The sequence below is a fragment of the Megalobrama amblycephala genome, linkage group LG5 (genome assembly GCF_018812025.1).
Source record: "Megalobrama amblycephala isolate DHTTF-2021 linkage group LG5, ASM1881202v1, whole genome shotgun sequence".
NCBI classification, from domain to species: Eukaryota; Metazoa; Chordata; class Actinopteri; order Cypriniformes; family Xenocyprididae; genus Megalobrama; species Megalobrama amblycephala.
This window is the reverse complement of record NC_063048.1, coordinates 37555548-37568397: the sequence shown is the minus strand read 5'-3', so window position 1 is coordinate 37568397 and position 12850 is coordinate 37555548. Positions and strand designations below refer to the sequence as shown.

At 33.3% G+C, this 12850-nt stretch overlaps 1 protein-coding gene across 2 annotated transcripts in view; it reads left to right on the top strand.

Moving 5' to 3' along the window:
• Positions 1-9322, top strand: part of ptpn21 (protein tyrosine phosphatase non-receptor type 21) — a 36316-nt gene extending 26994 nt beyond the window's left edge. For both annotated transcript variants that reach the window (XM_048192183.1, XM_048192184.1), the window contains 5 exons: positions 828-1046; positions 1559-1687; positions 2087-2321; positions 3513-3673; positions 6234-9322. In XM_048192183.1, the coding sequence (XP_048048140.1) occupies positions 828-1046; positions 1559-1687; positions 2087-2321; positions 3513-3673; positions 6234-6362 (873 nt within the window). In that variant the 3' untranslated portion in view covers positions 6363-9322. The remainder of the gene's footprint in view (positions 1-827; positions 1047-1558; positions 1688-2086; positions 2322-3512; positions 3674-6233) is intronic.
• Positions 9323-12850: the final 3528 nt, after the last annotated feature.

Here is a 12850-nt window from a genome sequence, read left to right as displayed (position 1 = left end):
ATCAAAGAATCCTGAAAAAAACTTTTCAACACTGATAATAATCATAAATGTGTGTTGAGCAGCAAATCATCACATTAGAATGATTTCTGAAGGATCATGTGACACTGAAGACTGGAGTAATGATGCTGAAAATTCAGCTTTGATCACAGGAATAAATTACATTTTAAATTGTATTCAAACAGAAAACAGTTATTTTAAATCGTAAAAATATTTCAAATTTTTACTGTTTTCACTGTATATTGGACCAAATAAATGCAGCCTTGGTGAGCAGAAGAGACTTTTTAAAAACATTTTAAAAAATCGTACCAATCTAAAACTTAAACGGTTGTGTGTGTGTGTGTATATATACATTATATAAATATATTTAAAACATTTTTAAAAATTCTGAAATGTATTTTTGAATTAAAATGTTATTACTTTTATAGTTTTATAAACATTTATAGTGAAGTGAACTATGAAATATACATTTTTATTTTTTATTTATTTATTTTTTTTTACATAAAACATTTTAATTAATCATCACGTCAACTAGCAGCTCTTCATAGGGCAGATGTTCGTTGGTATAGCATTACTGTTAGCATGCTGTAGGGCAGGTTTCCTCAAATCCAGTCCACTGCTCTATAGAGGTTAGCTCAAACCCTGATCAAACTCACCTACCTGTGATTTTCTAGTGATCCTGAAGACCTTGATTAGCTTGCTCAGGTGTGTTTGGTCAGAGTTGGAGCTAAACTCTGCAGGGTAGTGGCCCTGCATGACCAGCTTTGAGGAACCTTGCTGCATGGCATCATGGGCCGAACAGACCCTCATTTCCTGTGTGTTTCCTGCAGTGTAAGATACTGGAGCAGCGAGTGGAGCAGGGGATGGTGTTCACGGAGTACGAGCAGGTGCCCAAGAGGCGGCCCAACTGTGAGTGCACTATTGCTCAGATGCCCGAGAACGGCGACAGGAACCGCTTCCAGGATGTCCTGCCCTACGACGACACGCGTGTGGAGCTGGTGCCCACCAAAGAGAACAACACAGGCTACATCAACGCTTCACACATCAGGGTGAGCTGTAGATCTGTGTCGAGTCAATCACGCATGGACATTTTGTATTAAATTTTAGGAATTCAACCACAAACTAGTGCTGAAACCCTGCTGTTTTCGTACCAATTTGTATAATAATAATAATACAAACTGTAATACTAGAGATCTTAAACTTTTGAGGGTTGTTAGTGTTTCAATGGGCACAAACTGCTGAAACCCTGCTGTTTTGTAAAAAGCTTATTTTTATTATTATTATTATTATGATGCTCTAAACTGATCATGCAAAACTTTATAGCATATAATGGTTATAAATGTTAAATTGCTACATTTCTATTGTAACTTATGTAATAATATCTTAGATTAAGGTCTGTTCAGGCTTGCTAAATTATGCATATATTTTTATTCATGCATATTAAGGTCTTAAAGCACTTGGACCACATTAATTGATGCATGCAGCTATATTTTATACATGTGTTGATTTAAATCAGATTAATAAGCCTTCATATTGTGATTTCTGCCGCTGTATTTACCAGGTTACAGTCAGAGGTAAAGAGTGGAGTTATATCGCATCTCAGGGTCCGCTTTCCAGCACCTGCCAAGACTTCTGGCAAATGGTTTGGGAACAAGGAGTTGCCATCATCGCAATGGTTACAGCAGAGGAGGTAAAAATTAAACATATCTGCATGTAAAGGAGATGTGGTTGTTATTAGTTCTGGGTACCGACACAAATTTCATGATTGATTTTGATTCACAAGCTTGCAATTTGTTTCAGTTCCAATCCTGATTCAATTAGATATTGATTCATTTGGATATAAATTTGTTTCATATAAAAAGTCACAAAGCTTCTTGCAATTTATTGGATGTCAGGTGCTACAATTTACTAAGAATGTTTGTTCATGCATGTTTGTTCAGTTGAAATCAGCATAGACTAAAAGATTGATTCAAAATTGGTTCATCAAAATGAGAATCGATTAAAATTGAGCCCTAGTTGTTATTTACAGTGTCACTCTTCATTGCCTTTTAAATCATCAAACTGGCTTGTTTTGTTTCCTGACCTGCAGGAAGGAGGTCGTGAGAAGAGTTTCCGCTATTGGCCTCGTCTTGGCTCTCGCCACAACACTGTTACTTATGGACGATTTAAGATCACCACGCGCTTCCGTACGGACTCTGGGTGCTACGCCACAACCGGCCTGAAGATCAAACATCTCCTCACAGGACAGGAGCGAACCGTCTGGCACCTGCAGTACACGGACTGGCCCGATCATGGCTGCCCGGAGGACTTTAAAGGCTTTCTTTGTAAGTACAACACAGATGAGATAAAATCTTTAGATCAAACGCTACTGATATTGGCACTCAAGACATCACAGGTGGTGCAAATGAAAAAAAAAGTTTGTTTGTAGTTTCCTGTCAAATTGTTTGTTACTCTGTTAGTAAGCCAGAAAGAAAAGTGAAAGTATTCTCTTAATATTTTTAACATGTTCCTGTAAGGAAAGCTGTAATGGGTGAATGTCTCAAAAATATCTCCAGGTCATATTTCAGAGTCATTTATACCTGAAAAACTTTTTCTTTCTTTCTTTTTTTTTTTTTTTTTTTAAGAAAAATGTGCAAAATGTAATAATATATATTAAAATCATGTAAAAACAATTAAAACAAATTACAGTTATTAAAAAATATATAAAAATCAAAGTATATATTATAAACTAAGGGAATACATATCATATTAATTACATTTTCTATATAATCCTCCCTCCCTTTTAATTTTTTTCATTTATTATTTTATTTACTTAATTAATAATAATATTATTATTATTATTATTATTATTACTTAGGAATTAGGTGTCATTATAAGAGTTTGATGTTTTTACTTTTCTCTTTTTTATAAATTTTTTTCTCCTATTTTTCAATATGTAAAAGTGTGTATGTATTTTATGCATGGTTGTTTATATTATTGCTCTAATTTATTAATAATATTATTATTATTATTATTATTATTATTATTATTTTTTTTTTTTTTTTTTTTTTACTTAATGTGTTGGTGGTGGTTATTACCACAAAAGGAAAAAAGAGTAGATGGAACAATAAAGAATAATTATTGGTTAAAAAAAAAAAAAATGTTGTCTTTAAAGGAAATGTCCATTTGTGTTTGAATTGAAAGATATATAAAGTTATAAATACATAGATGTAAATATAATTATATAAATATATAGATATATATATATATATATATATATATATATATATATATATATATATATATATATATATAATTATGTGTATAATTATTATATTTAAGCACAATCTATATATAGCATCTAGCGCATATATATATATATATATATATATATATATATATATATATATATATATATATCTCAGTATTTTGATGTGTATCATGCATGACTTAAAGCTGCACAACTGTTTTTGCGGTGTGCCTCGAGTGTTTTATCCTGGTGTGGCTCTTTCAACCGCTCTATTTCTGTGTCTTAGCGTACTTGGAGGAGATCCAGTCCGTGAGGCGACACACAAACAGCTCCAGCGATCCAAAGAACACAAACCTGCCGGTTCTGGTGCACTGCAGTGCAGGGGTGGGACGCACTGGTGTGGTCATTCTGTCTGAGATCATGATAGCTTGTCTGGAACATAATGAGGTACATATGTCCTGTGCTTGCAGTGGCATGAGTGCATTTCACCAAATTTTCAGGGCAAAATGCTCACTTACCAGGGTAAACTACGTGCACTGCTTACCGTTGGCATGAGGGCAGACAGAAATGTTACTCTTCTGCTTCAACTTACAAACACGTGGTTGCTAGGAACAGAGATGACGACATTTCTCTGCAGATGTCAGCATGTGGCTGGACAGGTTTGTACTGTATTTAGATCTTAGTCGCAGTATACGCCACATTTAATATGACGAAACAAAGTGTGGCTGTGAGGAACAGAAGTACAGACTGTGGTACTGTTATGTAACTTGGGAACAGCCATTCAAAATGCTTTTCGCAATCTTCGGTTAATGTTGTAAAACATTGTGAAAATTTGACCATAAGACAGTTTTAAATATAGGATTGTGCTGTTATCCTGTCACAGTATGAGAAATTTAATATAATATTAATAGTATAAATCAGAAATTGAATTCTTTTGCTGGAAATTCAACAGAAAAAAAATCTTTATTAAAAAATAACAGTTTATTAATGTCTATTTTTGATTAATTCCAATGAAATTAGATTTACAAATCAAATAAAATGTATGAATTTAAATTAATCATTATTTATCATTAAGTTATTGAAATTAAGAATTTATTAAAGTGTGTGTGTGTGTGTGTGTATGTATGTGTGTGTGTATATATATGTATATATATATATATATATATATATATATATATATATACAGTACAGTCCAAAAGTTTGGAACCACTAAGATTTTTAATATTTTTAAAGAAGTTTCGTCTGCTCACCAAGGCTACATTTATTTAATTAAAAATACAGTAAAAAAACAGTAATATTGTGAAATATTATTACAATTTAAAATAACTGTTTTCTATTTGAATATATTTCACAAAGTAATTTATTCCTGTGATGGCAAAGCCGAATTTTCAGCATCATTACTCCAGTCTTCAGTGTCACATGATCCTTCAGAAATCATTCTAATATGCTGATCTGCTGCTCAAGAAATATTTAATGTGTACAATTGTACAAAATATTTGTGTACAATATTTTTTTTCATGATTATTTGATGAATAGAAAGTTCATGAATAGGATCATGTGACACTGAAGACTGGAGTAACGATGCTGAAAATTCAGCTTTGCATCACAGGAATAAATTACTTTGTCAAATATATTTAAATAGTACACAGTTATTTTAAATTGTAATAATATTTCACAATATTACTGTTTTTTACTGTATTTTTAATTAAATGTGTATATATATATATATATGTATATAATCTCAGTGCAAAAAATGGTTTCTAAATATGAAACACTTGACTTTACGTCTTTTAAAATATTTTATGTTGTAATTATACTTAAATATGAAATGTTAAAGTAATTATTTAATTACTAAAATAATCTATCATTTATTTTTTAGTTCTGTACCTTTTTATATGCACTATTTTAATAATTTTTATGTTAATTATTTGTAGCAAATTAATGAATCAGTCTGATGGTGCATGAAACACTTGAGTCATACCTAAAGACAAAATTATTTAATTATATTCAAATTATTTTACTTTAATATTAAATGTTATTTATATTTTTATTTATATTTGTTTTTATTTTTTTATTTATGTACTTTTTATGTACAATATTTTAATTGTTTTGACGTAAATGATTGGTAGTAAATTAATAAATCAGTCTGATATCAGTTCATAAATGGCTTCATGTTATAAAGCACTTGAGTTCAAATCTAAAGACTCAAAATTATTAATATTTAATTATATTTTCATAATTCTACTTGTCACGGCCGGCTCGCAAGCCGTGACAAATGGGGGCTCGTCCGGGAACCTCGGTCCCGGGTTCAGATCCCGGACGAGCCCCCATTTGTCGTGGCTTGTGAGCCGGACGTGACATACTTTAATATTAAATGTTATTTAATTAAATGTAATTAATATAGTTTATTTTATTTTTTATTCATGTACTTTTTATATACAATATTTTAATCATTTTTATGAAAATGATTTGTAGCAAATGAACAAATCAGTCTGATATCAGTGAGTTATTTAATTAAATTTAATTATTAAATAATGATTATTTATATATCTTTATTACTATTTATTTTCGTTTTGTATATATATATATATATATATATATATATATATATATATATATATATATATATATATATATATATATATATACACATACATACATACATACATACATACAATACCGTTCAAAAGTCAATAAGATTTTTAATGTTTTTAAAATAAGTCTCGTCTGCTCACCAAGGCTGCATTCATTTAATTAAAAATACAGTAAAAACAGTAATATTGCGAAAAATTATTACAATTTAAAATATCTGTTTTCTATTTAAATATATTTTAAAAAAGTAATTTATTCCTATGATCAAAGCTGAATTTTCAACATCATTACTCCAGTCTTCAGTGTCACATGATCCTTCAGAAATCTATATTTTATAAATAATCATATTTTAAAATGCATGCTTCAGAATTCAGATTGGTCTGATGGTCACTGATGTGTCTCTGTTTCCTGACAGATGCTGGACGTCCCGACTGTTCTGAACTTGCTGCGGCAGCAACGCATGATGATGGTGCAGACGCTTTCACAGTACACCTTCATTTACAAGGTCCTCATTCAGTTCCTGAGAAACTCCAGACTGATCTGAGACCAGCGCTGGCACGGAGGAGACGTCCTCCGTCTCCCATGAGCCCCCTCACAACCTCTCAGTCCGCCGGAACCGCGAACGCATCGCACCGGCGGCGGCGCGGCTTCGCTTCCTGAGCGCTTCCTCACAGTATTAGTGACGGGGCGAGACACGAGCCGGGGCAAGTATGAAGGACGCTGCGCCGCGCTCTCTTTAACCAGTATTATTCACAGATTTCACTGTGGGCTTTTACACGTGATCACGGATGGCAGTCCCAGCACTTTTATTTTGCTGTACATAGACGCGAATGACGCAGCTCTGTTATTTAATACGATACGCTGAACTGCAGTGGTTCTTTTATACCGGGTTCCTCGTGGATTTTATTAGTTTACGTATGAAGGTTTAGCGCGCCAAAAAGGAAAACAGCGGTGTTTAAAGACGTGTGTGGATTTGAAATGGTGAACTTCAGTAGAAATGATCTGGTGAATCTCATGAAAAGACACATTTGATGGAAAATGTTCAGTTTTTTTGATAGCAATGCCAAAAAAGCCTTGTTTCTTTTCATGAGATTCACCTTTTTGCATCATGGGATGGATGTCACAGGACTCTGGGAGTTTGAAGTTTCACGTCCAGTGTTACATGGCATGTTAAAGCCAAGCTGTTTCTTGAGGTTTTGATAACTCTACGAATGGGTTTCGCTGTTCAAACGCGTCTCAAGTTTGAATGCGACCAAAGGTTTATTTTCTGATCACAGACGCAACCTTTAAATAATTTACAATATGTATTAAGATTGTATATGAAAACCCTCAAATGTATTCTACGTATCATAATCAGAAAGGCTTTCTTGTTGCGTTAGGGATATTTTTGTATTTTTTCAGCTCTTTCAGCCACCAGCATTCAATAACCCGACGCACCAAAGAGCGTCACAGATTTGATTTGTGGATTGGAGTGAGCAGTAATTGTGGGTATATTGTTAACGGTTTGTGACCTCACTAACTTACACACACCAGCTATGATGGTTTACCAAAGAATTTTCAGCATATATCGAGTTCATTTACTTCTTAAAGTCTTAAAACACTGTGAAACTGTGTTAACCAAGCAGAAAGTGCCATATCAAATCATTTAGGTCCTTGGCGTTTTAATTCACACAATGTTTGAATGGCAATCAGGTGTTATAATCTTTAATTATGATCAATTTAGTGATGATTGATGTTACATTCCACCATAATGGTGCTGTTCTTAAACCCAAACATACCTGCAGTGTCCCATTCAAACATTCTCTATGAAAGTGAATCCGGTATCCAGTTTTTCTGTGTAGAAATTTGCCATGGGTGAATTTCACAAAATAAAAAAGTTATCCAGGTCATATTTCGCTTAAAAACACAATGCGAAAAAATGTAACCCTTGTGCATCAATTAAAAAAGGTCCATAGTGGACAAAAATGTCTGTGTCAAAAAACTGTCATAAAAATGTAAGCTTGGTCTCATTTTAAAGAAGCAGATTATTGATGTAAAAAAAAAAAAAAATTAAGTTTCTGAAAATGATTTATGAACATTATTTTATATAAAATTCTTATTTTATATAAAATATGTATACTGCTAGAAAATCCACATTTTCCCCATTAGATACCAGCAAAACTCCACTGTGTTTTTCTCTCTCAAATATTACACACAGTTTTTTTTATTACACACATTTAAATATTGCATAATTTAAAACTGCATAATTTATCCAATTGGCTCTGTGATATGCAGAAGCAGAAAACAGGAATAAGGTGAGAAACCTGAGAAAATCTGGTAATAAAAAAAAAATAAAAAAAAGTAAAAATGTAAATTTTGAAGCCTTGCCAACAGAATGAAAGCCTATTAACAAAGACTGCTTCATTTTATAGTTAAATAACCCTGGGATTAAAAATTGCAGTTTCAATGGAGACATTTTTGTCCTTAAGGTCCTGAGAGGAATTATTTTGTGTTACTAGTGTAAAATAGATTTATTACAGGAAATGAGGGTGAAATAGTAAAATTCCAATAAAAATACACACCTGTGCCAAATTTTATGCCGCTGGCATTAACACAGGCAAAATGATCAAAAAAAAACTGAAAAAAACAAGGGTTGCACAAGGATGTTTTACAGGATAAGATTTTTTCACATGAATATGCGTAATTATAAAAATGTTGCAGAAACGTTTAATTGTCCCAAAATATACTATATTTTTCATGCAAAATATTAAATAATTATAATATTATATTTTTCCTTTTGATGTTGGGCTGAAATATGACCGGAAATTCACTCTAAAGCTCTGAATGGTGCGTAAAACAATAGCAATTTGGTTGTTTTTGCTGTTTTTTGTTTGTTTGTTTGTTTTTTTTGTGAAGGACAATCACTTTGTTTCACCAATTATATTGTGCATCTGAATTCTGAATATCACTTCATAAATGAACTAAAACCTCTAAAGCTTAAATTGATCTGAACATATCTATAGGTCGAGTTCCTCCATCAACACGATGGCTTGAAATCGGCATTTATCCGTCAGTACTCTATGAGGTAAAAGTCATTTAAGTGTTTTGGAGTAAATGGTTGTAAAAGCACAATGTCCTTTTCATAATTCATGTTGAGTTTTATTGCTCTAGATTTAGGCAAACTGCTGCGAGGTTTGCTCATGTTACTATGCGAGCGGACCGTGATCAGTGTTCATCTGAACTGGAAAACGGAAATTCAAGACAATTTATGAACAAAGCTGAAAACTGGACTGTTAAAGCCCTTCCCAGAGCTGCTTTTTTTTTGGAATACATGTATATTAATAGCAGATACTGTTTATATTGCTGATTTTAAGTGTTATTAACTTTTAACCACATTAAGTTTGCCGCCGTCGTCATGAGTGCGTGTTCTGATGATGTACAGCTGTCAGAAGAGCTAAATTATATCCCATTGTAAACAACTATATTTTTCATTCAGAAAATAAATATTTGAAGTTGTTAAAGTAATGCTTTGTCTCTCTATCTCATTTTACATGGGTGTAAGGAGTTGTTGATATGCATAAATTGTTTTTCTCTAAGGAACACAGAACAATTCATGAGATATGAAGGCATTGATGAACTTCCCATATAGTAACATAATGTTATTTATTTTCATATTATTTATATGCATTATAGTTTATAATAGTTTTATGTTTTTATATATTCAGTTTTCACTTTAATTGGTTATGTTTTAGTAATTTTATTAGGTCATTTTAACATTTATTTTGTTGTTGTTTTTGTTTGAATTTTTTTATATTGCTTTATTTTTATTCAAGTTTTTGTAATTTTAGTACTTAAATGGAAAATTAGAAATGTTGCCTTATTATTATTATTATTATTAATAATTAATTAATGAATAACACTGCAGTAAAATACTGTGGTATTACCATCTATTTCCATCACTTTACTACAGAAATTTATATTTTATAAGGGAAGTTTGTCAATGCATTAACGTCAAGTTAAGTTGATGTTTGTTGTTGTCAATTCTTGTATTATTAAAATGTGACTACATATGCAGGTAAAAGTTTCTATAAAGTCCTGGGGGTTAAAACTGGCTGATTCTGGCAATTATCACATTTTACTGTGTGAATGTGAAACAGTAAATTATACATGTATGTACAATGTATCCCAACAGCCACAAGATGGCTCCATGTTACATGTGATGGTTTTGTGGATGCATTAAAATAACCTTGTTGGAAAAAAAAAACATGGAAAGATATTAAGTGAATTGCAATGTTGTCTCAGTATTTCTAAAATGGTTTCGGTCGTAAAATGTTTAGACTTCAGCTGTGATCAATGCAAAAAACTTGATCCTTTCCACCTCTTAATACTAATAAAATGTTTTATCAATATGTTGATTAATCTCTCTCACTGTGGAATTATATTAGAAGTCAAGTAATGAAGTGTTTTTAAGCATCCAAAGAATTAAAAAATACACAGTGAAGAGTAAAAACAGGACAATTATTGTTTAGGGCCACTTATTGTACCTGACCAATTATTTTGCTTCATGTCTGGTTTAACTGCTTTTGACTTAACCGTTGCCTCATTCTGCCAATGTGGTGAAATTGTCCTACTGAACCTTTGCAAGTCCCATATAGGATGCTGTTGCATTACAGGAGTTTAAACCACTTTCTCTATAGGCAACTTTTATTGTTTAAACAACTTCCACTGAAGCTTGATCACATTGAGCCCTAGTGGCTGTACAAAACCAACTTGTTTCTGATCTGTAGTCATAAATATTTATGACTGGACTATCATTTGTTTGAGCTCAGGGGCTTTGTAGATGACAGCTTGTCCATGATAGAAACTGTCAGTTTCTTGATGGGGAAAATTGGGAAAGAACATGGATTAAAGCGTTCTAGTAAGTTCTCACCTGCTAATGCAGAGATTTTCAGTCCTGGTATCTCACTTAACACTGGATTCAAATCATTAGGTGAGTGCTCAATTAACTGAACTAAGCATGGGTCTCATTCAGCTCCCTAGTTTAGTAGTTGGGGCACTGATAAGGGGGCTAGCCACATTAATTTACAATATAATGATTTGCATCCTGGGGGCTTGAGACACAGGGCAAGTATGTTTGCACGACAAATGTACTACAGAAGTTTTTCCTTTTGCCTTTTTGAAAAGTGTCTGGATGTGAGAATGTTGTCAAACAATCACTGTTCAATCAATGACTAAACACTGTATTCTGCTGGCTTGGCAGCAGTTGGTGGCAACACGTAAAGAAACACTGTGCCTATAGAGTGGTGCAGGTATGATGTCAGAACCCGGAAGACTAATTTGCTGTTTGAGACTTTTCCTGTGGGTTTTTATTTGTGTAAAATAAAGCCTGTGGTAAACAACTTGACGATACTTTGACAATTTGTCCTACAACGTAATTATGCGCACCCCTAGTGGAAAGTGAATTTTGAAGCAGTTCATTTAAATTTTTTTTTTTTTTTTTTTTTTTTTTTAACTAGATAAGGCAGTTTGGCACGAGTGTGTACATTGTAAAACAAAACGTTTTGTCAAGTTATGTTTAGCACAGGCTTTTTTACTCATTGGATAAACCATAATTATAAAACTCTATAGGAAAACAAGCAGCGAATTAGTCTTACAGGTTCTGATGTAATGCACGTCACCACTTTCACTAATTCATGTTTTTATAGTTTGCATGGAGACAATAATTATATTTTCAAAAAAGTGCACTTTGAAACCCATTTTCAAAAGTTTGCGTTATTAGATCCCCAAAACACTGCTGTTCTGTAAATGAATGACCAGAATGCATAAAGAGTGTTCAGTTTAGTCATGTAAATGCCCTCTCAATGTATCAGATAATGCTGGGTACACTAAAAGATTTTTTAAAATGTATAAGATTTTCAAAATGTGAGACCACAAATAGGACAAAAAAAAATCCTAGATTTAACAGTTTTGCTCCTACAGTGTGTGGTGTGACAAGACGGCACACCACATGAACAGATTTTCAACCAGAGTCCCGACTGTGGACAAGGGAAGTCTTGCAAAATCTCTCAAGACTTCAGAGTAAACATGACGGATGATAGGCAGGAATAAATTGCATTGATAGTGTTTAGAATGATTTTGGTATGGTTTATGGGACACATTGTATAAACATACATGCTGTTGCCACAAATCAAAAAGCTGATCCTCCATCTTTGCTGTCCAAATCCATTTAACTTTGTGCTGCGCCATGACTGTGTTTGTTATGCTTCTGTCAGCTCGCTTTCTGATTGGATATCGTTTCATTTCATGTGATAATCCCCAGAGCGTGCATGCATTTGTCCTCGGGATTTTCCCCAACGCATCAGGATTTCTGACGAATATTTACGATTTGTGATCAGGGCCCCTCTGAGTAAATTCAGTCACTTAACACACCTCACACCACAGGAAAATGTGATAATATAATCTATAGAACCATCCTGATGGACATTACCTAAGGCCCCATCTCGTCCACATGGATCCAGCGTTTTCGAGAGGTGAAACCGCTATTTTTTTGAAACCGGGTCCCAGAGTGGATAAATTTGAAAACGCCGTCTTTGCGTTATCGTGTGGACGGGGCAATCCGTATATTTTCTGAAACGATGATGTCATCACCCACGTGTCGACCCTAGTCAGACGCGCTAACACCACAAAACAGCAACAACCGTAATAGCAGACTCTACATGTTTGCGTTCGTGCTGCAGAAGCTACTGAGCCAAAATAAAGTGTTATATCTAAGCTTTGCTATAGATTGTATTCAGCGCGCAAGGTTTATGCACATGCTCCAAGTCTTCTTCACTGCTTTAAGTGCATTTCTGTGACAGAATTACAGTGCCACATAATGGTCTGGCATGTATACTACATCATTTTGAGTCATTTCAGTAGTTTCGTGTGGACGCAGATATTTTTTGAGACGAGGAAAAAAAAAATCGGTTTAGGGTAAGCTCCGGCTTCGTGTGGACGTAGCCTAAGATTGTCGGAAGGGGAGAAATCATCCCAAAATCAGCCCGATTGTCTTGT